Raw genomic sequence first — 24962 nt, forward strand, 5'->3', positions numbered from 1 at the left:
CCATGTTATGTCTGTTAAGGGTGTTCTTCTTGAAAATGCAAAGAGAAAGGTGTTGTATGTAAAAACTCCTTACTACTATTTACTCTCACCCGTCCAAAAAAAGAAAACCGAAAACCACTGTGGTTTCCTCGACTCCACGCCTCCCCTCAAAACCATCTTCCACCTCGCCTAGCGCTTCTCCAAAAATGCTTCCTTTGCCCTTCTCCTCCTCCTTCGCCTCCTCTCGTGAGCACATGGCCTCCCTTTTCATCTAGTTGCAGGCTTAGGTAGCCACGGAAGGGACAATGGACTTTAACGGGGCTATTGGCATGGGCGTCTCTTCTGAAACTGCTGTTTGTAGCCTTCTATCCTCCTCGTCCTTGCTTCCGGACATCGAAGTCAGCTGCCGAAGTGTTCCCTTTGGATCCGTGCTTCAGAAGCACGAGAGACTCACGGAACACGGCGACTATGATCGGAGGTCGGTCAAGGCCAGGTCTGAGGCATTGGCCGCTGCACCCGCAAAGGTGGCTCCTTTCCTCCTTAAAACCAACTCCTGCCCCCTTTTCCCCCATGGAGGCCAAATGCTCAGTTTCTCGTCGAGATCCAAGAGTGAGATGGTGGTCGGTGCTGATGGAACATTGCCTTACTACGACCAACCCTCAGCGACTTCTTCTGCACAATGCTACATCCCTAGGAATGCAGGTAACTCATGCTAGTGCGGAAACGGCCGTGGTGGTTTTTTGTTACGGAGGTTTTACTACATCAGGGTTTGATCCTCTGTGATTCCAGAATTGATTGGAGGGGGGTCTTGTCGACTTGTCGTAAAGTTTTTGATCCTTTTATTTCGAGTCTTGTCAAGGAAAAAGTTGGCTCCTTTCTCAGAGAAAGTTGCAAGGCGAAATGAAGTGTATCGAGGAGAAAGGCAAATGATTCTTTCTTTCTTATTTACCCTGCTACTTCCCTCTACTCTCACATCTAAAACGATCGGTAAAGAAAGTGGAAAAGAATGATACTTTGTGATATTTTTCCAACTTGGTGTCTATTCGTCTGGTTGATCTCTTGAATTCCTTCGCTCTTCTCGTTATCTTTCCCCTATCTCATCTGATATGCTTCATCTTGAGGATGCTTTTTCCCTCACATTTATTTTCTTCCTACTTCAGGTTTAAGCTCACATGCGAACATGCAAGGCGTTCTGGCGAGGGTCAGAGGGCCCTTCACTCCTCATCAGTGGTTGGAGTTAGAACACCAGGCCTTGATCTACAAGTACCTACTTGCAAATGTACCCATACCAGCTACTCTGCTCGTTCCCTTGAGGAGAATTCCGAGTGCTTCCGGGTTCCCTCTGTCAGCTGGATCTTTTGCTTCAGGTGCTTATTGGACTTTCAATTTAGCAAAAAGAACGGTTATCTACTTAGCTTGCGAAAATTTTGTTGCCAACACATATATTGTTGCATGCATTTTGTTGCTAATTTTGGATCTTCATTAGCTCTCTGACATTTTTAGTCGATGGAAAATGAGTTGCGGATGCTCGTTTTGATACACAGCACAATCCTTTTTGGCCATGCCTTTGACACCTCTTCTTAGTACATGTAAACTTTCAAATTCATAAATGTACTTTGTGAAGATCTTTCGTGCTTCTTTTTCTTCACAGTACTTTATGAAATGCTTGCTATGGATAAAAATGAAATAACAAAGAAATCAGAAGTATATGTAGGTTTATCTTTCTACTCTAGCATGTTGCCAATTCAGTTCGAATAAACATTGGAAACAAAATTGGTGTTAATTTTGTAAATGCCCAAAGATGAATCCGTTCGATCTAAAATGGCAAGACCATAAGTAGCATGCCCATGATAGCCTCACTTAACAATGCGAGACTAAAGGTTGGAGAGTTTCATCCTCTCCTCGCTTTGTCTTTTTCTCTCTAACAATTTCCTTTGTCTCTCACCTTTCTCTAAGGTGAGAAGCAAAAGGTCAGGAAGTGGCATTGATACCATGTGAAGTCCATTTCAATCAAAAGTATCAAGATCCTTAGATGGAGATCTGTTTGATTTTATGCATGTCTCTGATGTCCTTAGCAATTTGTAACTATAATGTCTGAAGTCTTTGTTTCCTTTCCTTCCTTTTGACTCCCTTAACAATTTTTGGTTGCATTTTCTTTCTGATTGTTGTAGGAGGTTGGGGGTCTCTCCATCTAGGATATTCCAGAAATGCTGATCTAGAGGCTGGTAGATGTCGTCGGACCGATGGGAAGAAATGGCGATGCTCTAGGAATGCAGTTGCTGACCAAAACTATTGTGAGCGACATATGAACCGGGGCCGCCATCGTTCAAGAAAGCATGTGGAAGGCCAGAGTTGCCATACTGCCAAAGTGATGCCTAACGTCAAATCTTCTCAACTGACCTCTGCTGTTCCTGGTGCTACTTCTATTACTCCCACAGTTTCACAGCAGCAGAGTAAAACCTTGCAGTCGAACATCACTGATCCACACCCTGTGCAACTAAACGAGTAAGTAACTTCGGAGATTAGTTTGGTTTGAGCTTTCAATCTATAGCATAGAGATCTTGTTGAGCCAAAATATTTGTTGGGAGAATTTGTGAATTAATGGGTTCAATAAGGAATTAATAGAACAATTAACTTTCATAATATGTTTTAATTGTTGGGCGAACAATTTTGTCTGAAAGATGGAAAATATGAAAGCATCAATGCCACTTACAAAAAAGTATTTCTAGTACTATACAGGAAAATTGACCTTTCACTTGAAATTTTCACCATTCTATCAGTTTAGCCTGCTTTGTTTTGTTGAATTTTGCTTACAAGTTCATGAGCTTGGGAAGCCTGTGATATTCATTGACTACAACATATTGACTATTGAATTCAATACTGTAGATCAATGCAAAAGGACAACATGAAGTTGCACGTCCAAACTAGTAGCAATACTTGGCTAGAAATACTAGCTTGCATGCCTTTTTATGGTAGCAAGAAATTATGAAATGTCAAAGGGGGGAAAAAAAAGTAAACTCTTGCAAAGGAGTAAATGCTAGAAATCATTCTAGTTCTTGAGTGAAAACTTCAAAAGTTACAGGCTAAGTACTATAAAGACAGTTGTGGAATTCAAAAGAACTGCTGTTTCCCATTGTGCTTTATACTGTCGAGTAAGCTTATATTGATATACATCATGATGCAAAGTGACCATGAATGAGTCAGGATTCTGTAGGTCGTAGTAAATAGACTTCCTACACGCCCAGCATTGAGGTTAAGATATCTCTCTCCCCTGTATATGGTTGTCATTTTATTGCCTTGTCTTTTAAATTCCAGAAGCAATTATTTGTATGTCTCCGAAATTAGTAATGTGGCTGTCTTAATTCTATATAATGCTTAATGTACTTCCTGAAAAAACCTTTAAACACTATTCCTTCTTTTCAATATGCAGTTCTGTTGAGATCTGCAAGATGCTGAATAGCAAAGAAGTTCAAGATAATTATGCCCAGAATCCAAAAAGCATCTCCATGCCAAGTCCTGTCGAGCAAAGGCCTGATAGTAATTTATATCCTTTCTCAAAGCAACACACTCTTCTTGAGGGAACCTCCCATGGAAGAGCATTTGGTCTCAATTCCAATGACTCACATTTTAATACCCTGAGGAGCTCATTTTCTGTTAACATTAGTTTTACTTCCGTTTCAATGCTCACTGACCAGCATCTCCAGTCCAGTCCCCTTCAGCACATCAGTGATGACTGGTCCAAAACCCAGTCGGAAGTCTTGCCTGCATCTTGCCCTGAGGTTGAAGAAACACTGTGTGATAGAACCGTCTCTATTCCAAAATCTGGCTCTGATTTTTCATCTTCCTCCTCCTTTAACCATGACAAGCTGGTACTTTCACCACTAAACTTGTCAAAAGAATACAACCTTGAACATGTAGGTATAAGTGTAGGGGCTCTAAATGACGTGTGTCAAATGCAGCCAAATTGTAGACCAATCTCCTGGGAGGCTTCCATGGCTGGACCTTTAGGGGAGGTACTAAAATGCACTAGTTGCACTCTGAGGGATCGAGGAAAGAACTATTCATCCCTACATACAATGGTAGATGAGTTGGATTCGAATACACGAATGGAGTCCTCACCAACAGGTGTCCTGCAGAAAACTTCATTTGTTTCACTGTCGAGCAGCACGGGAAGTAGCCCCATGGCTGACAACCGCATGCTTCATGAGGGCACAAGTAGCTTGTGCAATGACCTCCTTGGTTCAACTCTCCTAACTTAATGCTTCTAGCTATCCCTTCATTCTGAGATGGCAGAATGGAAACGAGAAGGCCCGATCAGAATGAAAGCTGTAGATCTAATGGAAACAGTGTTGACTTAGCTAATCAAGAACTTGGAACAATGATCCTTAGGATTCCAGTTTGTTTATTTGTGTCTTGTTTGTGTTCAATTAAGTTATATGCATCTATAGTTTACTGAAACCTCAAACTGTTTAAATTTGATGATGCGTTTTTAGAGGCATTTGGATTGATACTGGTCTGATGCACTTTGTATTTACTTTGTGATGGCTGTTAAGCTTCCTCTTCTGCAGTCATTCAATTGGAAAACGGTTTTAGTTTTTAGTAATTTGCAAGTGTTATTGAGTAGCATTTCTGAACTGAGTGTGTTGCTTGGTAATGTCGTCTGAAGTTTGAGAATACTACATGAATCATTTTGTGCATAGCTCTAGCATCCATATGCTTCTTATATATATGGATGTTTTAGTTTGAGAATGTTACAATCATGGCTATATATAGCATAAAGTTAGGAAAACTTCCTCAAATTATAATTAACCATATTCTTACGCAAATCACACCACTGCATAGGAAAACTTAGATATGTTACCAAAAAATTTGCAATACACGATTCTAACAAAATTCAATAGAAAGTATTGAAGGTTATCATTAAATTGATTTTGGTAATTAAATAATCGAATAGGGATATGGAAGGATTGCTTAGTGAGGAAAAAAACTGTCATATACTGATATTTTATATGAATACAAATTCAACACAAATATATGAGTCTGGGTGGTGTAGTTGGTTATCACGCTAGTCTCACACACTAGTGGTCCCCGGTTCGAACCCGGGCTCAGACATATCTTGTTTTTTCTTACAGCATGACCTGTTATTGATTTCTGTTTGTGTTTTTATAATGTTGGATTGGTAAAGAACAATACGGATACCACTTCACACCCCCCGTGTCGTATGTTGCCATTTGTGCTTATAAATTTTCGGTTTTCTCTTAGTTTTTGTATGCACTTTTCTTTTTTGAAATCTTCTTTTATTATTTCCACAATGACATTTTCCTCACCGGAAAGAGAAAAACTGAACATGATCAAATAAACTTACATTATCTAATACTTGATAACCCTTTTTTCGCAAAATTTGAAACAGCCAAACAGGAGTCGAAGCCTTGCTACGAAATTACAATTGATCTCCCACTCCGAGTGAAGCTCTAAATTGCTCACAGCGCATAACACTTTGCTGGAATAAGTGTAGCACTGAAGTATCTCTGTATAACAATAATGAACCTAATCAGTCTTAAACCTTTTTAGCATCGATAGGGGATCCAGAAGGATTGAAACAGTCTGTATTGCATCCACGATTGCTGGAACCCAAGGAGGTTCGCCAGTCCCTTTATGCCAATTCAGCAATTATCTTCAGGTTCGGTCGGCAGAACTGGTAGCTAGATTATTTCACATGCATTGCAGCAATCTAACTCCAGCCACAGTTTCTCAATCCCTGCTTTCTAGGCTGATTCCAGTCCTTCCCGGATATTAGTCTTCTCTGCTTCAAAAGAGGGTTGGGTTAATGCCACGGACGAAACCTTCCATGGATCTTCCTGAGTGGTTCCTGATAACTCCTGGACCTCGATTATGTTCGTCTACTTGAGAAGCAATGTGCATTCTTGCAAGAAGGAACTTGTGGATTCCGTGCTGACATGGTGATTGTGATCCCTGGTTGGCATGGCTGAAGAACTCCTTATTGAAGGGTTCTATTTCTCCATAACTACATCATCCAACATGCCATGGCAAAACTGAAAACAAGTTTGCACAATAACCCAAAGAATAGGAACTCTCCAAAAAAATAAAAAACAGTAAACTGTTCAGTTTGAACTAAAAAACAGTTAATTGTTCAGTTTGAACTACCAACGGAAAAAAGAATAAATAGTCTCAGTAAAGAGACAATTACCTGACTCTGAAGAATTAAGATATCTGAGGAGGGTCCAGCCACTGGATGTAGTAGTTTCTCCAATGTTTATCAATGCAGCTGTAGTTTCAGAAAGAAGTGCCAGCACAATGAGTTGTTTGTACAACTGTTATGATTAGAAATTCAGATAATCTATGCATATTAGCATTACATGATAACTTGCAGGTGTCATATTGCTGACCATTTCTATTAACTATAAACCTTTCCATCAATCTAAATCATGCCTTTTTCAGATTCACGAGAAACCAGGTGTTACATTATTATCCATAAAACATGATGATAATCCTTAATTGATAACTTGCAGGTGCCTATCACTTATCCTTTCTACCAATTATAAATGTTCGCTTCAACCAAATCATGCTCTTCAGATTGACAAGGAACCAGGTGTTTGCTGGTCATGTGTTAGGATGCCTAATCTGGAACAAAAATAAGGAGATGATATTAACAGAAAGAAGTACCTGAGACTGTCATCTAACAGAATGGTAAATTCGTCAAAGGGGAGGGCAAGAAAGGAGAAGAGACGACGACAATTGAATCAATAGACTGTTAGGGTTAGAGGATGGTGATAAGTGTCAAGTACATGTCATGATCACGTCAACAGACTGTTAGAGGGTTAAGGGATGGTGATAATTGTAATGTGCATGTTACAATCACAAGATCAGATGCCCAAGTTGAACAACTAACAGTATCCTTTGGGACGAGATACCACGGGTGCACAAATTTGTTGAGAGAGAAACTTGTAGTCTTTTGTGAGGCAATTTTAATAGGAGATTGATAATTCTTATTTGAATATGACAATGCCTATAATAACTCCTACCAACTTAGTTAGAGGATAAACTTCGTTCTGAGAATTGGTACTTGATCTCAACATGCTGATCCGTGATGGACTGACACCTTTCACAAAATTATAAATACAAACTGTTGGAATTAATCAATAGCATATACAAGCATACTTCCACGATATGAAAATCAAATTTCACTACTTGCATGCATAAAAAGACTCAGACATGAATTAGTTAACAAATGTTACTTGCTCCCTTATCATGCTTATAGACCGGACCCTCCTAGACCAGTTCCTGCCTTGAGAAGAAGTGCCACCCGTTACTGCCACCTCCTGCAGTTAAGTGGGCCACTAACCTGGGAGGGAAGATGCAGTGCATAAAAAAATGCACCTTTTAATTGAAAATTTCAGCACGCTAGGTTGTTTGACCAAATAAAGCAAGCTCCTTTTTTCTGTTTATTTTCTTATGTGTTTTACCTTGAACTGTCTGCTCTATTTTTGTGTGTGAAGATGAAAATTACACTAGCCTCTAAAGGAAAATCCACAAAGAAAACAACAGAATTGATCAGGTAGGTTTTATAATGAAATTCAAATACATGGAATCAAGATTTTTCCCCTAAACCACAAATGCACAGGTATCATCCACAGCATTATTTTTCTCAATAAATAAATCGATAATGAAAACAGAATTAGAGTGCCATGCTAGATAGCACAAGAATCAAATGAATCCATGACGACATAAAGATAATGTCAGTAAAGTACCTCATGGTTTCAGAAGAAGAACACCCAGCATAATGTGGTTGCATGTGCATCTTCACAAAGTCAATGTGGATCTCCTGAACCACAAAGGTAAAGTGAGCTAATGTGAATGACTTGGGAGAAGATACCAGGATAAAACTGATAATGATTGTGTACCTCACCCTAATTAATTCATGGAATGAAATCAGTATGTTTGAAGAACATGAAATAGATGTGAATTTTATGGAGAATTACTAAATTCTTCCTGTTGAAATTGTAATCTGGACTTTCGGATCAGTATGAAGCAGGATAAGGATTGTTTTAGTGGCTTTAACTGTTGCAATATGAAATATCAACAATCAAGAGCAGAATTTCCATCAAAGAAGCTAGATTTCAGAATGTATTGATACATCTAATTGCTCAGCACTATTTATCTGCCTTGTCTTTATAGTTACAGGTGCTGGACTCACGTTTACTCTGAAATTAGACACTGGCAAAAGCCCACGTATATGCATTTCCTCGTATAGCTTTGGTATCTCATGCATTTCTCCAGATCTGATATAACCGTGAATCAATGTGCTATATGTAACATAATTAGGATCCACACCACTACTAATCATTTGATCCAGAAGTTTGATGGATGCTTCCATTTCCCCTTGGCAACAAAGACCATTAAGTAGTGTAGAATACGTAACAACATTGGGATAAATTCCTGCCTCTATCATCTTATATTTCAGCTTGAATGCTTCTGTTAGATTACCGATTCTGCAGAATCCATCAATCAATGTATTGAATGTAATAACGTTAGGAGCTAAACCTTTTGACTGCAGCTTGTTGAACAGATTGACAGCTCTATCTAAATTTCCAGATATGCAGAGACCATTGATGAGAGAATTGTATGTTATAATATTCGGAAAGAGGCCCTTTTTAAGCATTTCATCCCTTAATTGAAAAGCCTGATCTATATTGCCAGCTGCTGAATAGCCATGAATAAGATTACTGTAAGTAAAATTGTCTGGAACAAAACCCCTCTGCAACAAGTCTGAAAAAAATTGTTTTGCATCCAAAATCCTTCCAGATTTGCAAAGTCCACAAATAATAACATTATAGATAATGTTGTTAGGCAGGAGATTCTCATTTTTAGTCTGAACAAGCAGATTTGTGATTTCGTGAAGGTAGATACTGTTTGTAACACACTTAAGGTACTTATCAGAATTTTCATACTTTGGAAGCATGCTAGCATCCACAATTTTTGCCAATACAACATTTGCCTCGTCAATCTTTCCCTGTCTATAAAGACCACTAACAAGGGCACTGCATATGTATGTATTTGGAGTTAAGCCTTTACCAACCATTTCAAAATAAACATCAAAAGCCCTATCCAACATTCCTTCTCTGCACCATCCAGCAATCAGAACTCCATAAGTAACTATGTTGGGAGTCAGTCCACTCTTGTGCATATTAGTTAGAAGGCCATCAATCCTGTCAGAACTGTTAGCTCTGAAGTGCCCAGAAATAAGAGAATTGAACATTTCAATTGAGGGAGAAAACCCAGAAGGTTCCATCTCATTCCATAACAGAAGAGCTTGCTCCATATCACCGAGTTTACAATAACCGTCAATCAATGTCCTGTAAGTAATGCTATCAGGAGGACATCCCCAGGCCTTCATCCTTTCCATAATCTTCGCCGCCTCAGATATTTTCCCTGCTTTACAAAAACCATTTATCACTGTATTGAATGTTATTTGGTTCTTTGCGAATCCCCTAGCTAGTATCTCATTCCAAAATTTCAAGGCTTGTTCATAATTCATTGATTTGAATAGCCCATCCAACAATGTGCAACAGCTAATCTCGTTTGGAGCAACACCTCTTTTCAGCATCAAAAACCACAAGTTCAAGGCATGATCTATTGCACCTGACAGACAAAAGCCTTTGAATAGTGCATTATAAGTTATAACTGTAACTTCAATTCCATTCCTTATCATCCTGTCACATATTCCAAAAGCATCTCTCATAAGACCCTTCTTGCAATACCCATCTAATAGAGAATTGTAACTATAGGAGTCTGGTTTTAGATGACCCTTCTCCATATCGAAAAACAAAATCTCTGCTTCCTCAATTCTTCCTGACTTGCAATACCCATTGATCATTGCATTACAAATAAATATGTTTTCCTTCATCCCTTCACTCAACATTTTATCCCGGATTCTCATTGCATCATCCATTCCCCCGGTTTGGCAATGAATATTAATTAGCACACCATAAGCAATTTTGTCAGGACTCAAACCATGGAGCTGTTTCATGTCAACAAGGACTTTCTCGGCTTCCTTAACCTTACCTTCTTTGCAGTAACCCTTAATCAACAAAGTAAAAGAGACAACATTTGGCAAAATCCCTCTTTTAGTCATCATGTCGAACACCTTGAGTGCGGCTTCTGTCTGGCCCAAACTACAGTACCCATTGATCAGAGAATGGAAAGTCACAATATTAATATCAAACCCCTTCCTTTCCATCTCTTCCACAAAGCTCGAGGCTTTCTCTATATTTCCGCCCTTACAATAGGCATTAACTATTATAGATGTTGTGAAAACATCAGGTAATATCCCAGCTTTGCACATCTGTTCATAAACTAGAATTGCCGTGTTAATATCCCCTCCTTTAACCAAACTACTCAAAAGGCTGTTGCAGGACTTCAAACTAGGCTTACATCCGCATTTCCCCATATTATCAAACACAAAAAGAGCCTCCTTTCTCAATCCACCCTCAGCATAAGCCTTCAGGAGCATGTCAAACACCGTAGGAGAGAAAGTGAACTCCTTGTGCACCTTAACCACCCGATCGAAAACAAAAGAGACTGGCGGCTCAGGGCTAGCAGAGCTCATCATCGCCACCAATTCCCTTAACAGCCCTCTCGCATCGTCGAACATGCGTGCTCGAGACAAGATGTGGATAATTCTGCAATAAGATTCCGCGTTGGGCCTGAAGTACTGCTGCCTCAGTGCGATCCGGAAGAAGCCCAGGCAAGCGTAGGCGTCGAAGCGCAGCCTGACGAGGACGGCGTCGAGGAGATCGTCGGAGAAGCGGAAGGGAAGCTTGGGAATGGCGTGGAAGCGCTCGAGGGTGAGGATGCGGCATATCCGGTCAATGAGCTCAGATCTGGTGATGCGGGGGTGGGCAGCGCCGAAGTGGATGGGCCGGCAGCGAGTGGGCAGCTGCGAGGGGAGGAAGAAACGTGAAGGAGGGCAAGGAGGGAAGAATCTAGTTGTGATCATGGAAGGGGGCGGATCATGGGTTTAAGGTAGGGTTATGGGGTTTGGAGATCTCAGCTTTTGTTTTGCGCTGCTCGCTGGACGGCTTCTTTCGAGAGTCGAGACACCGTCCAGGCTGCTCTCCGTTTAAGGGCCCCTCTAACTCAAAGAAACAAGCTTTCTGGGCCGGAATAATTGGAAAAGATCCTGTGCGCTGTCTCAATGTTTTAATCTAAAATTAATATTTTCATTTTTTTTCTAAATATAAAATAATTAATTATTTTAAATAATATTTTGTGGTTCTTACAAAATTATTTCGAAAATCGAGAATCTCTCTATCATGTGTAAAGGTTATCTTATACGGCTAACGTTAGCAAATGGAGAATTGAAAGGAAAAAAAAAACTAAAATTGTTTCTAATATAATTGTTGATGTTTATGGCTCTTAGGTTAGGAGTCTTAAATCAATAGATATATGAGGTTTAATTAATTTAGCATATCTTACTCTTATTTGAAATTATCATAATGTTTAATTTTTTTTATTTAATACAATATATCTCTTTATTTTAAATATAACACACATTATATGCCTGTCAAAATATTGGATCAGAAATTTTACAAGTGATTTTCAAATTGGTTATAGAAGGGAGATTTTATTTTCAATATTTCATACTCACGAATAAATATTTAATTTATTTGTTGAAATGAAATAATGTGATGACAACACACTGTCATTAACCCTTTTTGTTTGAATAGACGAGTAAAATGGGTAAGAGAACTCGACGGTCTCGACAAGGACTTGACCAGCATACATAAATTAAAGTCGCAACACAAAAATAAAATAAAATAATCATGGCAGGATATATAGATTTTGGACCGCAGCATTTCCCGTCTACAATGGAGTGCTCTTATGCAATCCCATTGCTGGTACAGTAAAAGTAATGTGATAGTGCTACTTCAGCTCAAAACAGTGCTCCAAGTCCTCTCAATTTATGCTACTGGCATAGCTTCTTGGCTTTTAATGTCCAAGACCATGTACAATGCTTCCTCCACAACCTGCATAAGCACGTGGAAATTGTTAATAAGATGAAGGAAATCCCGCAACTTATTGCTATAACCAAGAGATTTTTCAACACTTGAATACCTTGTCAGGAGTAGAAGCACCTGAGGTGACTCCAATAGTGATTGGTCCAGCAGGAAGCCAATTTTCTTTCTCGACAAGCTCTCCATGCTGTTTGTACAAACAGATAAGATGACATATAATTAAAACCATCAAGTTCGCAATATAAAGAATTATATAAACAAACTGCGCGTATACAACTTACATTTAACTTATAGGTGATCTTGTTTCCTGGTCCAATTCTCTGTTCATTGTCAATCCAATAGGACGGGATTCCTTTGAGCTCTGCGATCTCTTGGAGATGTGAAGTATTACTGGAGTTCCACCCACCAACGACCAGAATAAGATCGAGTTTCTCTTCCACCAGCTTGAACATAGCATCTTGCCTTTCCTGAAGTAGTGCAAGAGAATATGATAGAGGCCGGGGGAAACTAAACCAGCAATTGAATAGAATACAAAAGGCACTATAAAATCCAATCACATCAAACTATTCTATCTCCTTTCGCCTTTCGTTCACTTCCAAAGAAATTACAGTGCTCTAATTTGCAAATCTAAAGAGTAGGTAGATGGTAGGATAAATAAGGATTAAAAGGTTATGAAATAGTGTGAATGAGTGAATTGCATGAATTTAACAAAATGTAAAGCAGAAACACAATGCCCTAGCAGTTTAAATTTTGAATTGAATATTCCAATTAGAAAAATAAAATTCAGTAATCCCACCTGGGTAGCATCGCATATGGTGTTGAAGCTGACAAAATGATCATTGATGTTCTCTATACCGTGTTTTCTCATCATGGTCTTCTCGACCAATTTACCTGAAATTTCAGTGTTTACTTGAACAGTAAATTTAGAATTGGATAGAAACAATAAGCATTACAAACATTAAACTTACCTATCTCCTCTGTTTCACCCTTGAGCATCGTGGTTTGATTTGCAATGCCAACTTTAGCTAAGTCAACATCTGGATCAAATCCCGCAGAAATAGCGTATTTGAATTTCTGTAACACATGGACACATTGTTAAATCTTATTTTCTTTTGTGCAAATATTATGGAAAAAAAAGAATCATTATACCTCAAGAAATGCTTCTTTTGTAGAGCTAGACCCATCTAATTCCCCACCAAGAATGTAATCGCATACATATATTGCCTGTTTTTTTAATAGAAAATGGTAGTAAAAAACGTTTATTTGTAAATATGATTTACATTAAAATGAATATTAATTAACAAACCGTTACCTCAGTCATGTTCTTTACGACAATATATCTTCCTGCAAATGAGGCTGTTGCAATAGTCTCTTCATGTGAATATTTACCATGTATGATTGAAGTATAATCACCCTTCTTGTGCTTCTCAACAGTGTTCCAGACCTTTAGTGGAAATTAACACATTATTTATGAAAAAGATATTCAAGGGAAATCCAAGTCCTCATTCTGTTCTCTAATGGAAAAGGGGGAAAATTACCTTTGAAACCCATGGGCAAGTAGTATCAACTATTTGGACCTGTTTTTCACTCAAGGTAAACATCTCATCAATAGCAGCTCCAAAAGCTGGCAAAACCACAACATCACCCTTGTCGACAACATCAAATCTTTTTTTGCCGTCCACAACAGGAATATTTTTGACGTTCATCTCTTCCAATCTCTGCAACGTTACACCATATAAGCAATCTCACGAAACTAAAAATTATCAATGCATAAGCAAGCTAAGTTAGAAACAAAAGAACAACCAAACATCCATCTATTGAAATAGAATTAGGTTTACCCTGTCAAAATTCTCTAAGACTACATGAATAGCAATCTTAAAATGAATTACAATTTCTATTTACAACTAGACATAGAAATTCCTAGTAAAAGTTACAGTGGATGTTAAACTCGAGATAGTATGTCCACGTTTCAAGCAAAATTGTATGTTAATTTGACTTAGTAGAACTTGACTTACGAACTCGTCAAAATGAATAGGAAAACAACCTACTTTTTTTTTTTTATCTTTTTTAAATTGTTGCGCATGAAACAATTGATAGAGAAAAAATTACGGATCGTCGCAAACCTTGTTTACTGTGGGGTTATGGATGATTTCGTTGGTAATCCAAATATTGTCTTCGGGAAATTGTTTCCTGGCCTCGTATGCAATCTGGACCGCTCTTTCAACACCCCAGCAGAACCCGTAGGCCTCCGCGAGCTTCACAGTCACGTCGCCCCAAGTGTACACCATATTGTTCTCTTTCAGCGTCTTGATAACATCACCTGAGATCCAAAAAGACCTAACCCGAGTTACAACTCCAATCATTCCATGAAGGACCCAACTCCCTCATCTTACTCGTGTACTCCTGATTCATGAGCTCGAGGGTCTCCTTCTTGTGGCCGAACCCGCGGCGGTTGTAGTTTTCGCTGCGTGTGAGGTTATGGCGGAAAGCCTTCTTGTCGAAGTCCGGCTCGAGCACGGCGTCGCCGCTGCAGCGGACGGTGATCGGCATCCGCGCCCTCGGCGCAGATCGTACGCAGGAAGGGATGGATAGGCTAGGGGAGAAGCGCGCGAGCTGCATCGAGAACGCCATCGAGGAGGAAGACGACGGCGACGCAAGAGAGAAGAAGCTGGTTACCACAAAAAAACCATGAAATAGCGACTAATGTGTGGAAATAGCGACGGAATTTAATTCCGTCGCTATAATTAGCGACGGAATAAAATATTCCGTCGCTAATTATATCATTAGCGACGGAATAAATTATCCGTCGCTAATTAGCGACCGAGAATTAAATTTCGCTAATTAGCGACCGTCGCTAATTAGCGACGGATATTTTAATTCCGTCGCTAATTAGCGACGGAATTTAATTCCGTCTCTATAATTAACGACGGATATTTTAATTCCGTCGTTAATTATAGCGACGGAATTAAATTCCGTCGGTAATTAACGACGGAATTAAAATATCCGTCGCTAATTAGCGACGGAATTTAATTCCGTCGCTATAATCGCAATTTAGGGTTCGGGAGTCCCGATTTTTTTCTTCTCCGCGTTCTTTTTCTCTGCGATCTCCGTCCGGCGTTCTCTGCGATCTCCGTCCGGCGTTCTCTGCCTCTCCCTCCGGCGCTCTCCCTCTGCCTCTCCGTCCGGCATTCTCTGCCTCTCCCTCCGGCGCTCTCCCTCTGCCTCTCCGTCCGGCGCTCTAGCTCCCTCTGCCGCTCCCTCCGGCGTTCTCTGCCTCTCCCTCCGGCGCTCTCCATCTGCCTCTCCGTCCGGCGCTCTCCCTCTGCCGCTCCCTCCGGCGTTCTCAGCCTCTCCCTCCGGCGCTCTCTCTCTGCCTCTCCGTCCGGCGCTCTCCCTCTACCGCTCCCTCCGGCGCTCTCCTTTTGCCTGTCCTCGCGGCAAAGTCTCCTCTGGTGAAATCTCCGCCATTTTTGCTCCGGCACAGTCTCCTCCGGCAGATTCTCCCCAAAGGTAACCCCTCCGATAATTTAGGGCTTGTTCACTGTGTGGCACACTAATTGGCGTTGCATGCTGTCATTTACCCATGTAAGGCCATTTCTTAGACCAAACGATCAGTTGTTGCAAAACTCTAAAACTGATTGTTGGAAAGTTGTAAGTGGTGTCGGTGCATGGATGCATTGGTATAACAAACCCATGTTAAGTTCTCATGCCTTGTCATTTTCATTTGAATTGCCCTTGCCTTTGGACAAACCTTGTATTCACTAACCACTCTGGAAACAATCTGTTGGACAAACCTTGTATTCTATTTGCTTAATGCTTATTGCTTCATTTCTTGACTGAACTTTGTTATAGCAATTGTTTCTAGAACTTCTCGTTGTATAACTCAAACCGAGTAAAAGGAATCTCACTACAATGGCTAATAAATTCTATCATGTGGAAATCAAATACAGAATTAACAAGTGGAGATATTTAAGCAATTCTATATGTAAGTTGAAGGATGAACCTGTAGCGTGCCAAGTCCTATAGCGTGCCAATTAAAACTCTATGAGAAACTGCAGAATTTTTGTTTACTGGAAAGCAGAGGTTTAATAGATTGTATGCACATGCCACTAAGTTAATAGGTCCCAAAATGATTATTGGTTGTGCAGGAATAATCCTACTAACATTCACACACACTTATAGTAGTTAAAACATTTTTTAAAAAATGTTTATTCTTTTAGTATTGGTTGTGCAGGAATAATCCTAGGACTCTGGTACCTATTATTAAACTAGGACCTCTTTCTTTTTTTTTTTATTTGAGTTAATCTAATCATATCACACTTGTTCGTTACCATGTAAACATGCTCATGTTCTTTTGTTCCCATTAGCTAGATATTAACTTTCGTTCATATATAGACATAATACTATTTGTTATATTATTTCTAGTTTCATGCTTCTTTTATAGTAATTGTTTCTTTTATAGTAACTATGTGATTAGATGAAATGGCACAAGGAAAGCTAATTGGATAGCTTGTAACACTTGAGCTAGCTTTTGGTCCAAATAGACTTTAGATTGAGATCTATAGAAATGGCATGCTCTCTCCTCTATGTTGAAGGGTGCTTCACAGTCTTCAAAAGGTTGAGCTTTATTGCTAGAAATATCTAATTCAGTTGCAGAATACTCAGAATTGGAGATGATTATATTATTTGCTACACTTCTGTTCTCTGAAGCGCATTCAAAGTGATTGATCTTGGTCACACTAGGGGGCTCAGGTTCATCTTGTTGCTCTCCATGTGCAACTTTGGCATGACTTGATAATATTCTCTAGGGCATTAGGAAACCGGAAGGAAACTGTGTTGTGTGTATGACTTGCTCAAAGTTCTCAACTGGCATTCTTGTGTTCTCAACTGACTTCCTTATTTTAGATGGTTTCTATCAACATGGATACACTAATATATGTTACCTTTGTAGTATTTTTTCATTATAGTATTTTTCCCTCTTCTTCATTTATGATTTTGCAGATATAGATATGTCTGATCAGGCAGCAGCACCAGGTGGCCGGACAGTATTGAGAGTTGTTGCCGGGTGGTAAGTATTGGTACATTTAGTACTTTTTAATTCATATATTGTTTTATAGCATATGTCTAACATTTACATGGTTTTTAATGCAGTTTTACACCAGAGGGCCATAAAGTTTGCAAGGTATGTTAGCATTTCTATTACTTTTAATTTTTTTTTAAGTTATTACTTGTAAGCATGCATTATTCAAATAGTTTGTTATAATTAAATTATTACTAACATATTTTTATTGTCTTTTTTGTAGGATCTTCTCTTTTGGCTGGGCTTGTTTAGATAAGTTTTTGATATATTATTGTATTTTGACATTAGATACAGTATCAGTCTATCTACATATTTGTGTTGTATTCAGATATTATTGTATTAAGATTGTATTAATGTTGTATTCAGATATTTTGATATGTGGTGTATTCAAATTAATGTGATGTATTTTGATATGTGGTGTATTTTGATATGTTGGTGTATTTTGATATGTTGTATCTAGAGATTAATGTAATTGTAATATTGTATTTAGAGATTTTGATATATAAACAGGAAATTCAGAAAAATAAAATAAATTATACTAAAAAAATAAATTAATAGCGACGGAATTTTAAATTTCCGTCGCTAAAAAATGATTTTTTTAAAAAATTTTTTCTTTAAATTAGCGACGGAATTAAAATTCCGTCGCTAAAAATGATTTTTTTAAAATTTTTTTCCTTTAAATTAGCGACGGAATTAAAATTCCGTCGCTAAAAATGATTTTTTTTTAATTTTTTTCCTTTAAATTAGCGACGGAATTTTAATTTCGTCGCTACAAACGATTTTTTTTAAAAATTTTTTTCTTTAAATTAACGACGGAATTAAAATTCCGTCGCTAAAAATGATTTTTTTTTAATTTTTTCCCTTTAAATTAGCGACGGAATTTTAATTCCGTCGCTACAAACGATTTTTTTTTAAAATTTTTTTCTTTAAATTAGCGACGGAATTAAAATTCCGTCGCTAAAAATGATTTTTAAAAATTTTTTTTTCTTTAAATTAGCGACAGAATTTTAATTCCGTCGCTACAAACGATTTTTTTTAATTTTTTTTTCTTTAAATTAGCGACGGAATTTATAAATCCGTCGCTAATTAGCGACGGAATTAAAATTCCGTCGCTAATATTTAGAGACGGAATTATATTTTCCGTCGCTATTAATTAGCGACGGAAACTAATTCCGTAGCTAAATTTAGCGACGGAATTTTAATTCCGTCGCTAAGATGACGTCAGCGACCGAATTTTACGCGACGGTCGATTTCCGTCGCTAATCGGTCGTTAACCTCGGTTAGCGACCGAATAGCGACGGAATTGGTCCGTCGCTATTTCCGTTAATTTTTGTAGTGTAATGAGAGGGAAGGCCAGGAGGATCCTGGCGCGACCACTCCGATACTTAAGTCAGTAGTGGAAGGAAGGAGGTGGAAACTGAGAGAAAGGAAGTAGGAAATGTGTGATTGCATACCTCCCTTCATTAGCCAACTGACCTTTTATATGTTTCAATGAAGATGAGTCACATCAAGGATATGGCTAAGGTCTCATCGTTGTTATGAATGTGTCAGAGAGTAGGGCATAACCCATGATAACGTCTCATCATTAGTCAGCATTAAAGGGGGTAGACTTCGCTATTTACCAAAGACTTACTATGATGACATACAGGAATGTCAGAGGAACATTCATAACCGTACGATAGGGGAGTGATCTTTTCTGAGATTGGAGTATATTAATGACATAGGATGTATGTCCGAGCCGAGTAGAACCAGCCGATTAATGAAGAAGATATGTGGACCCAATGGGATCGAGCCACCTGACGGGCACTGATAAGAGCATTATCCGAGCCGAGTGGATTGGCCGTGCCGCGATACCCGTGTCTTGATAAGATATCTGTCCTGGGGACCCCTACTGCTGACGAAGTAGGAGGGTTCGGCTCGGTCACTGGAGAGGGTGCGGCTCGGCTCGGTCACTGGAGAGGGTGCGGCTCTGTCACTCCATCTAACCCGAGGGGGGACTCGACTCGGGAGGCTTCATAGGGCTGGGCTCGAGCCATACGCCCAGTACCGCATCCTCGCGTCCTACGCTTCTCGTATGATTCGACTAACCGGGCCGGATATATACACCCGTAACAGTTATCATACACTTGAGTTTATTAATCGTTTATGTTAATCGTCTTTGCGTGCGTCACTAGATAATTAAATATTGTTATCTTAATTATTGCTTTTCAATTGTATTTATCTATCTTGTTATAACTTTTTATATCTCATGATTGACTTTATTAATATGAATCACCTTCCCTTTAGAAACAGAAGCACTCTATGCACGCTCACAAGCAGTTTGCGCTAATTAATCTTAGCAACTAACAGTTTGTTCCGATCTCACCTTTTCATATGCTCCAGGAATGCTATACAAATTAAATCTTCTTCGACTTTCTCTGCTTGTGTCATCGACATACACCACCTTCTGGGTCGATCGTGAAGGCACCAGTAGTTAGTTAGTTGCATGAAACATGAAAAATAATGGAGCCAATCTTCTCCAAGTTGAAGATGGTGACAATTATGGACTGGGCTGCCAGTTTCTCTCAGAGCATAGCGCACTGATGACAGATTCTTGAGGGAATCTGTAGGACAAGCTGCCTGCTGTCGCGGTGTCATGGCTTGCGACTGCTCGTACCATGCGCCCACTTCTGCTGCCCGCGGTGTTGACGTCCAGAACTTGATCGATTGCGCTGTCTCCCTCTAGAATCCTCAGCACCTGAAAGTTGCACGCCATGAGCAATTTGATTTGTTACTGACCGTAGGAGAAACAATGCCTTTGATTCTCTATACGGAATTTGATACTAAACCTTGGACATGCCCGGCCTGGACTGCGGTTCTCGGCGGAGGCACAATGAGGCGGCGCGTGCCATTGCCCGGAGCTCCTTCATGAAGAAACGGCCTTGGTCTCGCTCCAAATGTGCGTCGAGGAAGCGGTCGACTGCGATAGTCTGACCATCATCTGATGCAACCGAGAGGAGTGGTCTCGCCCACTCGACCAGGAACTGCTGCCCCTTGGGTAGGTTGGTGTCCAGGGCTTTTCGGCCAGTGATGAGCTCGAGTAACACCACTCCGAATGCATAGACGTCGGATTTGTCACTGACGATCCCGTGCTCGATGAACTCGGGAGCAAGATAGCTGATAAGTGAGAAACAATTGGTATTGGACGTTGATTACAAGGACAGCCCAGCTAGCGTTCACTGTGATGAGAATCTAGAATTACAGGTAGAGGAATGTAGTTGGTGTCTTTACCCAAAAGCTTCAGGGAGGTTGGTGTCCGCCGGCAGAGATGTCTCCCTTTGCCATGTTGTGAGCCTGAAGTCCCCCAACTGACAAGGAGACGAGTAGTTTAATCGATATCGGTGATTATGTGGAATGCATGAATCTTATTTCTCGATTAAATTTACCAATGGTTCGAAGTCATGGGTGAGTAGAATATTGTTGGGTCGCATGTCTTTATGGACCACGAAGCCCACCCTGCAATCCTCGTGCAAATACCTCAACCCTTTTGCAACTCCCACTGCAATCTTCACCCTTGCAAGCCAATCCAATGGAGCCTCGACTTCCCCTAGAATTAACAAGGATCTAATCTCACATGTGAAGATGAAATAAGCATGAATAATGATGATATATACCATAGAGATGGCGGTCGAGGGAGCCATTGCAGATGTACTCGAACACCAGCGCCCTCCTCGACGCTCCCTCGACGCAGAAACCCACCAGCTTCACCACATTACGGTGCTGCGCCCGGCTGAGCACCTCCACCTCCTCGCGGAACTCCTCCTCCTCTGCCGGCCGACCCTTGAGCTGTTTGACGGCCACAACGCGCCCGTCCTCCAGCACGCCGCTGTGGACACACCCGCTGGCGCCCTCCGCTACTAAGGTCGCGTCGGCGAAGCCACCGGTGGCAGCCTCTAGCTCGCGGTAGGAAAACAGCTGCGGGGGCTTGCCGAATACGGGGGCCTTGTGGCAGCAGAGCGAACAGAGGGGAGGGGGGATGGACCGGGAGGTGCTGAGCAGGGAGACGGCCTCCCTGACGTCGGAGCTGTAGGGTGCGCAGCTGGTGGGGCTGGAGTTGTCGCGGTCCGGGGTGGTGGAACTTGGCTGCGGCATCAGCAGGGAGACGGTTTCTAAGCCTGCGTACTTTATATTGGCTCCTTGCTTGATTTTAGCGGGAGGAGATGCTCTGGGGAGGAGGCGATTATGGGCTTTCTGCTCCGGCAGGTGGTTGGACTTGGATTGAGGAATCCAGTAGACTCGATGGTGCGCAGTTGCAGGAGCTGAGGATGGAGAATTCCTTCCGTCGGCATTACCATCCGACTCCGACGTGTCCTCGCCGTACGAACGCACGTCCTCTATCGTCTGCGTCAACCCTCTGTCGCGGAGCTTCTCGAACGGAGGGTTACGCTCGCGGACAAAAAACGATGACTTCGTCTTGGCTGAAGAAGGCATCGTCGTCCTCGCCGTCGCGGTGCAATCATCAGAGCTCAATGGCACTTTCTTGGACTCAATATGCTTCGCCACATCTTCCATCGGCACAGAGCTGTTTGCCGTCTTTGCCTGCGCTGCTCGAGAGTTGCTGGCGAGGAACTTCTCGCTGCAGATGGAGATCTGAGAGGAGGACAAGGAGAAGGGAGGAAGGGGCTTGTTGTTGATGACCCCAAGGTTGAGCCGCATCACCTTGGCGCCGGAACCTTTGATCACTACAATGTTGCACCGCAGCTCCTCCATGCAATGTTTCCCCTCCTGCTTCAGCTGCCTGTGCAGCGTCCATAATGACAGCGATGTGCTAATTAATTAATTAATTAATTTTACAAGACATTTCAATCGATTGCAGACAATTCACAAGAGATGATGGGAGCTGCACCGCATGCCTGATTAATGAAGCAACAGGAATTCTAAAAAATGCATCCTATATTAAACTCACAACACGCATATATATGGATCAAGGCAATAATCGTATCAAATATCCTACGATCGATAGAACAACCATTAACACAAAGTGAGATATATAATTGACATCTAAGCAATTAATACAAAATCCTTGTCTAACAGTATGTTTGTGATTTGAATTTTTAGTAAGTTACACTTTTTATCCTATATTTTCGGAAGATAAAATGAATTAAGGTTAATTAGTTGAGAAGACTACAACTAAAATTCATTGGCGATGTTTTTCTCTGATTAATGAAGTTGCACTTTTCTCAACACGTCTCGAGGTTCTTTTTGTCTGTTTTTGGTTTTCATGTTCAAAAAACATAACCTATTCAATAAGATGAGAGACAGGGACTGGCTACATGTGCAATGGGGAAGTTTCGTTGATCCAGGCAAGGTTGTCCCATGTGGACTTTTTTTTTCTTCAGGGTTTCTAGATTTGAATGATTATTTGAACCAAGAACTCAAATATCCATTGGCTTAGCTAGCTAGTTTTATTTTGTGATTCTTCAAAGAAGCCATCTGTATCAAAGAGTAAGCTATAGCTACGGACCGATCATGTTACTTTGTCTGGTTGTTCAGTAAGAAAGAGAAGAAAAAAACTGAAAACTACGACTATGTAAGATTAAGATCAGATTATTATAAGTTGTCTAAACTGACTGTTCAGTGGTTTTCAGTCAATGCACGTTAGGGAGAAGATAAATCATGGCAGCAGCACATGGAGGAAGGAGGCGAATCAGCGAACAGTTGATAGGCGTAAATAAAATCAGTGTAGCATAACAAGGCTTCGGGTATTACCTGTCGAGTACGACCCAGTTGGCAGCAACTCGCTTTGATTCCGCAACCACTACGCCGCCGCCGGAGGAAGAGGACGAAGAGGTCGACGCGGTGGTATCCGATCCCACTACCTTTATCCTTACATTTATCTGCGCAAATGAGTTAGGTCTCATGTCATAGCCGCATTCGAGAGAACAATTGACAGGTACAAAAAGTGATCGATCGACAAGAAGGAAAGCTGGAAAAGAATCACAAGGTGACAAGGACATGGCTGCTCGTCAGGCACCGGCTTTGGGTCGCTAATAGAAGGATAAGGGTGCTTAATTTGAAAGATAATAGCGGGGGGAAAAATCAACTTTTGGTATGAGATTTATTATATACCTCGTTGCGGCCATCGATTTGCAGTGCCATTTGGGAGCACGAGGCGGAGATCAGACACCGCTCTCGACTACGGTTGCGGTGGTCACCGCCAATTCGAGGGAAGCTCCACGGCAACCTCCGTCGCCAACCTGAAATCCCAGGAAACATCAACAAAACGAGGCAAACGCAGAAGGAGACAGGAAAGAAAGCGGCGCACCGGTGGCTTCGCGATCAGCGAGGACTGCTAGCAGCGTGACGACGTCACCGGGGCGGACGACATGGGTTAGGGCCCAAGCGAGCGCTGTCTTGGAGATCTCCCTCTCCGCCCTCACCGCCACCACCACAACGTTCTCCGGCGACGACATGCCAGCCCCCTTCTTCCACACCGTTTGCTTTATCTTCCGCCCGGTTTCGCCTCCTCCTTCCCGATTAAGTCCCTTCCGCTGCAATCAGGTCGCCGTTGCGAGCGCACTTATGAGGTTTCCATTCCGCTGCTGGTGTCGCTAGGCGCACGCAGAGGGCAGCAGTTAATATAGAGTGAGGACTAAGACCATCTCCAACCATAAAATTCATTTTGATACTTTTTAACATCAATTTGGTGTCATTTCACCATCAAATTTTTTTTCAACTCCAAGAGACACTATTTCCTATACTAAAAAGAATATCCCTTAGAATATTCTATTTTTCCATCTTATAATATATATTAATTTCAAGATATATATTAATTTTACATATTATTAATAACTAATATAAATTTATAATATATAAAATTTACAAAATTAATTCAATTAAATTAAATAATATTAATTTATAATATTTAAATATATTTTCGTGCATGTGATATTTAATACATTAATTTATTCTACTTAATGCATTAATATTTATAATATTTTTAGCATTTAAAAATATTTTTATATTAATTAATTAATATTACACTTGCACCATTTTGGTGCAAGTGAACAGTGTAGCACCATTTGCACCAAAATGGTGCTGCACTGTTCATGGACACCATTTTGAACACCATTTTAGTGTATCCATTAGAGAGAAATGGTGCCACTTTTACACCATTTTGGTGTAAAAGGGCACCCGTTGGAGATGGTCTAAGGGGAGCATCCAAACCGGGCCATGCAATCAATGGAACAAGGAATAGCATGGATCAGAAGGGACAAATACATGATACTTAACACAGAGGACGCAAGCAAGAAGAATGCTTAAAACACATCTTGATGCCCAGGAGGCACATATTTTTTTTTCCAAATCAGACTAGACCGGTCAGAACGATGACTCCATGCAGAAATCGATCCTCGAGTTCTGATGCCCGGTTTAAATCATGAGTGTGCACGGAGGTCAGGCGTCTGGGGCTACCAAAAAATGGTCCATCCCACCCATCCCATGAGTCAATTCCTCCGTGCAGTGGGCGCAGTTTTCCTCGGTCGAGATTGAGAGCTGAGTAGAGTAGGTCCAATATTTACTGTGCAACTAATCAATGCGAGACTGACTGCGGACAATTGAATTCTGTGCATGTGTTCCAGCCCCATGTTCGCTTAGATTTCTGCTCTTATGTGCCAAAGATCTGCTGCCATTCCAGGACCTGCAAGGTAACGAAGGACGTGGAATCGACAAAGCGAGAAGCATATAAGATATCATGAGTACCTAATGTTCGAATAATAGTCGCGTGGAGTGTAGGTAATTAAGTAGGCTGGAGGTGGAGGTGGAGGTGGAGGTGGAGGGGAAGGGAAGGCCACAAAATTCAAGACCGGAAGTTGTCCACCATGAACCAT

General features: G+C 40.8%; 4 protein-coding genes, 1 long non-coding RNA gene and 1 other non-coding gene across 7 annotated transcripts; 3 read left to right on the top strand and 3 right to left on the bottom strand.

The window, feature by feature from the left end:
- The first annotated feature begins 284 nt into the window (after window positions 1-284).
- Window positions 285-7413, top strand: LOC141833735 (growth-regulating factor 6-like). Its single transcript, XM_074721231.1, has 5 exons — window positions 285-681; window positions 1140-1346; window positions 2175-2484; window positions 3410-4231; window positions 7262-7413. The coding sequence occupies exons 1-5, from the start codon at window positions 285-287 to the stop codon at window positions 7365-7367; spliced, it is 1842 nt and encodes a 613-aa protein (XP_074577332.1). The 3' UTR covers window positions 7368-7413.
- Window positions 5018-5091, top strand: TRNAV-CAC (transfer RNA valine (anticodon CAC)). The gene has a single exon. It is a non-coding gene; the product is annotated as a tRNA-Val (tRNA).
- Window positions 5370-10996, bottom strand: LOC141833734 (uncharacterized). 2 transcript variants are annotated; one of them, XM_074721230.1, is made up of 4 exons: window positions 7902-10996; window positions 7749-7822; window positions 6188-6265; window positions 5370-6004 (listed from the first exon to the last, which is right to left on the bottom strand). In XM_074721230.1, the coding sequence occupies exon 1, from the start codon at window positions 10994-10996 to the stop codon at window positions 8111-8113; it is 2886 nt and encodes a 961-aa protein (XP_074577331.1). In that variant the 3' UTR covers window positions 5370-6004; window positions 6188-6265; window positions 7749-7822; window positions 7902-8110. The 2 variants fall into 2 exon arrangements, with proteins under 2 accessions (XP_074577331.1, XP_074577330.1); XM_074721229.1 differs by having other exon boundaries at window positions 6188-7342.
- A 703-nt stretch (window positions 10997-11699) lies between these two features.
- On the bottom strand, window positions 11700-14682 carry LOC141833736 (4-hydroxy-3-methylbut-2-enyl diphosphate reductase, chloroplastic-like). The gene is made up of 10 exons (XM_074721232.1): window positions 14408-14682; window positions 14138-14334; window positions 13553-13732; window positions 13327-13458; window positions 13164-13238; window positions 12983-13088; window positions 12811-12905; window positions 12296-12481; window positions 12115-12201; window positions 11700-12026 (listed from the first exon to the last, which is right to left on the bottom strand). The coding sequence occupies exons 1-10, from the start codon at window positions 14643-14645 to the stop codon at window positions 11961-11963; spliced, it is 1362 nt and encodes a 453-aa protein (XP_074577333.1). The 5' UTR covers window positions 14646-14682; the 3' UTR covers window positions 11700-11960.
- A 403-nt stretch (window positions 14683-15085) lies between these two features.
- LOC141834190 (uncharacterized) lies at window positions 15086-17490 on the top strand. Its single transcript, XR_012602266.1, has 4 exons — window positions 15086-15524; window positions 17016-17092; window positions 17166-17196; window positions 17318-17490. It is a non-coding gene; the product is annotated as an uncharacterized LOC141834190 (long non-coding RNA).
- A 1962-nt stretch (window positions 17491-19452) lies between these two features.
- On the bottom strand, window positions 19453-23549 carry LOC141833455 (inactive protein kinase SELMODRAFT_444075-like). Its single transcript, XM_074720905.1, has 8 exons — window positions 23399-23549; window positions 23203-23330; window positions 22843-22970; window positions 20748-21871; window positions 20520-20680; window positions 20365-20441; window positions 19923-20250; window positions 19453-19831 (listed from the first exon to the last, which is right to left on the bottom strand). The coding sequence occupies exons 1-8, from the start codon at window positions 23544-23546 to the stop codon at window positions 19634-19636; spliced, it is 2292 nt and encodes a 763-aa protein (XP_074577006.1). The 5' UTR covers window positions 23547-23549; the 3' UTR covers window positions 19453-19633.
- Window positions 23550-24962: the final 1413 nt, after the last annotated feature.

Source organism: Curcuma longa, chromosome 8 (genome assembly GCF_044706935.1).
Source record: "Curcuma longa cultivar G26 ecotype Majalengka, Jawa Barat chromosome 8, ITB_CL_G26_1.1, whole genome shotgun sequence".
Classification (NCBI taxonomy): Eukaryota; Viridiplantae; Streptophyta; class Magnoliopsida; order Zingiberales; family Zingiberaceae; genus Curcuma; species Curcuma longa.

What these genes read in the sequence shown, in the direction of transcription:
- LOC141833735 (XM_074721231.1), top strand. Translation starts at nt 285, where the DNA reads ATGGACTTTAACGGGGCTATTGGCATGGGCGTCTCTTCTGAAACTGCT. An exon ending in CTACATCCCTAGGAATGCAG is followed by an intron (nt 682 to 1,139) that starts GTAACTCATGCT and finishes TTCCTACTTCAG; the next exon opens with GTTTAAGCTCACATGCGAAC. An exon ending in CACCCTGTGCAACTAAACGA is followed by an intron (nt 2,485 to 3,409) that starts GTAAGTAACTTC and finishes TTCAATATGCAG; the next exon opens with TTCTGTTGAGATCTGCAAGA.
- LOC141833734 (XM_074721230.1), bottom strand. Translation starts at nt 10,996, where the DNA reads ATGATCACAACTAGATTCTTCCCTCCTTGCCCTCCTTCACGTTTCTTC.
- LOC141833736 (XM_074721232.1), bottom strand. Translation starts at nt 14,645, where the DNA reads ATGGCGTTCTCGATGCAGCTCGCGCGCTTCTCCCCTAGCCTATCCATC. An exon ending in TCGTAAAGAACATGACTGAG is followed by an intron (nt 13,239 to 13,326) that starts GTAACGGTTTGT and finishes TTAAAAAAACAG; the next exon opens with GCAATATATGTATGCGATTA. An exon ending in CAAAAGAAGCATTTCTTGAG is followed by an intron (nt 13,089 to 13,163) that starts GTATAATGATTC and finishes CATGTGTTACAG; the next exon opens with AAATTCAAATACGCTATTTC.
- LOC141833455 (XM_074720905.1), bottom strand. Translation starts at nt 23,546, where the DNA reads ATGTCGTCGCCGGAGAACGTTGTGGTGGTGGCGGTGAGGGCGGAGAGG. An exon ending in AACTGGGTCGTACTCGACAG is followed by an intron (nt 21,872 to 22,842) that starts GTAATACCCGAA and finishes GACGCTGCACAG; the next exon opens with GCAGCTGAAGCAGGAGGGGA. An exon ending in CCTCGACCGCCATCTCTATG is followed by an intron (nt 20,681 to 20,747) that starts GTATATATCATC and finishes TGTTAATTCTAG; the next exon opens with GGGAAGTCGAGGCTCCATTG.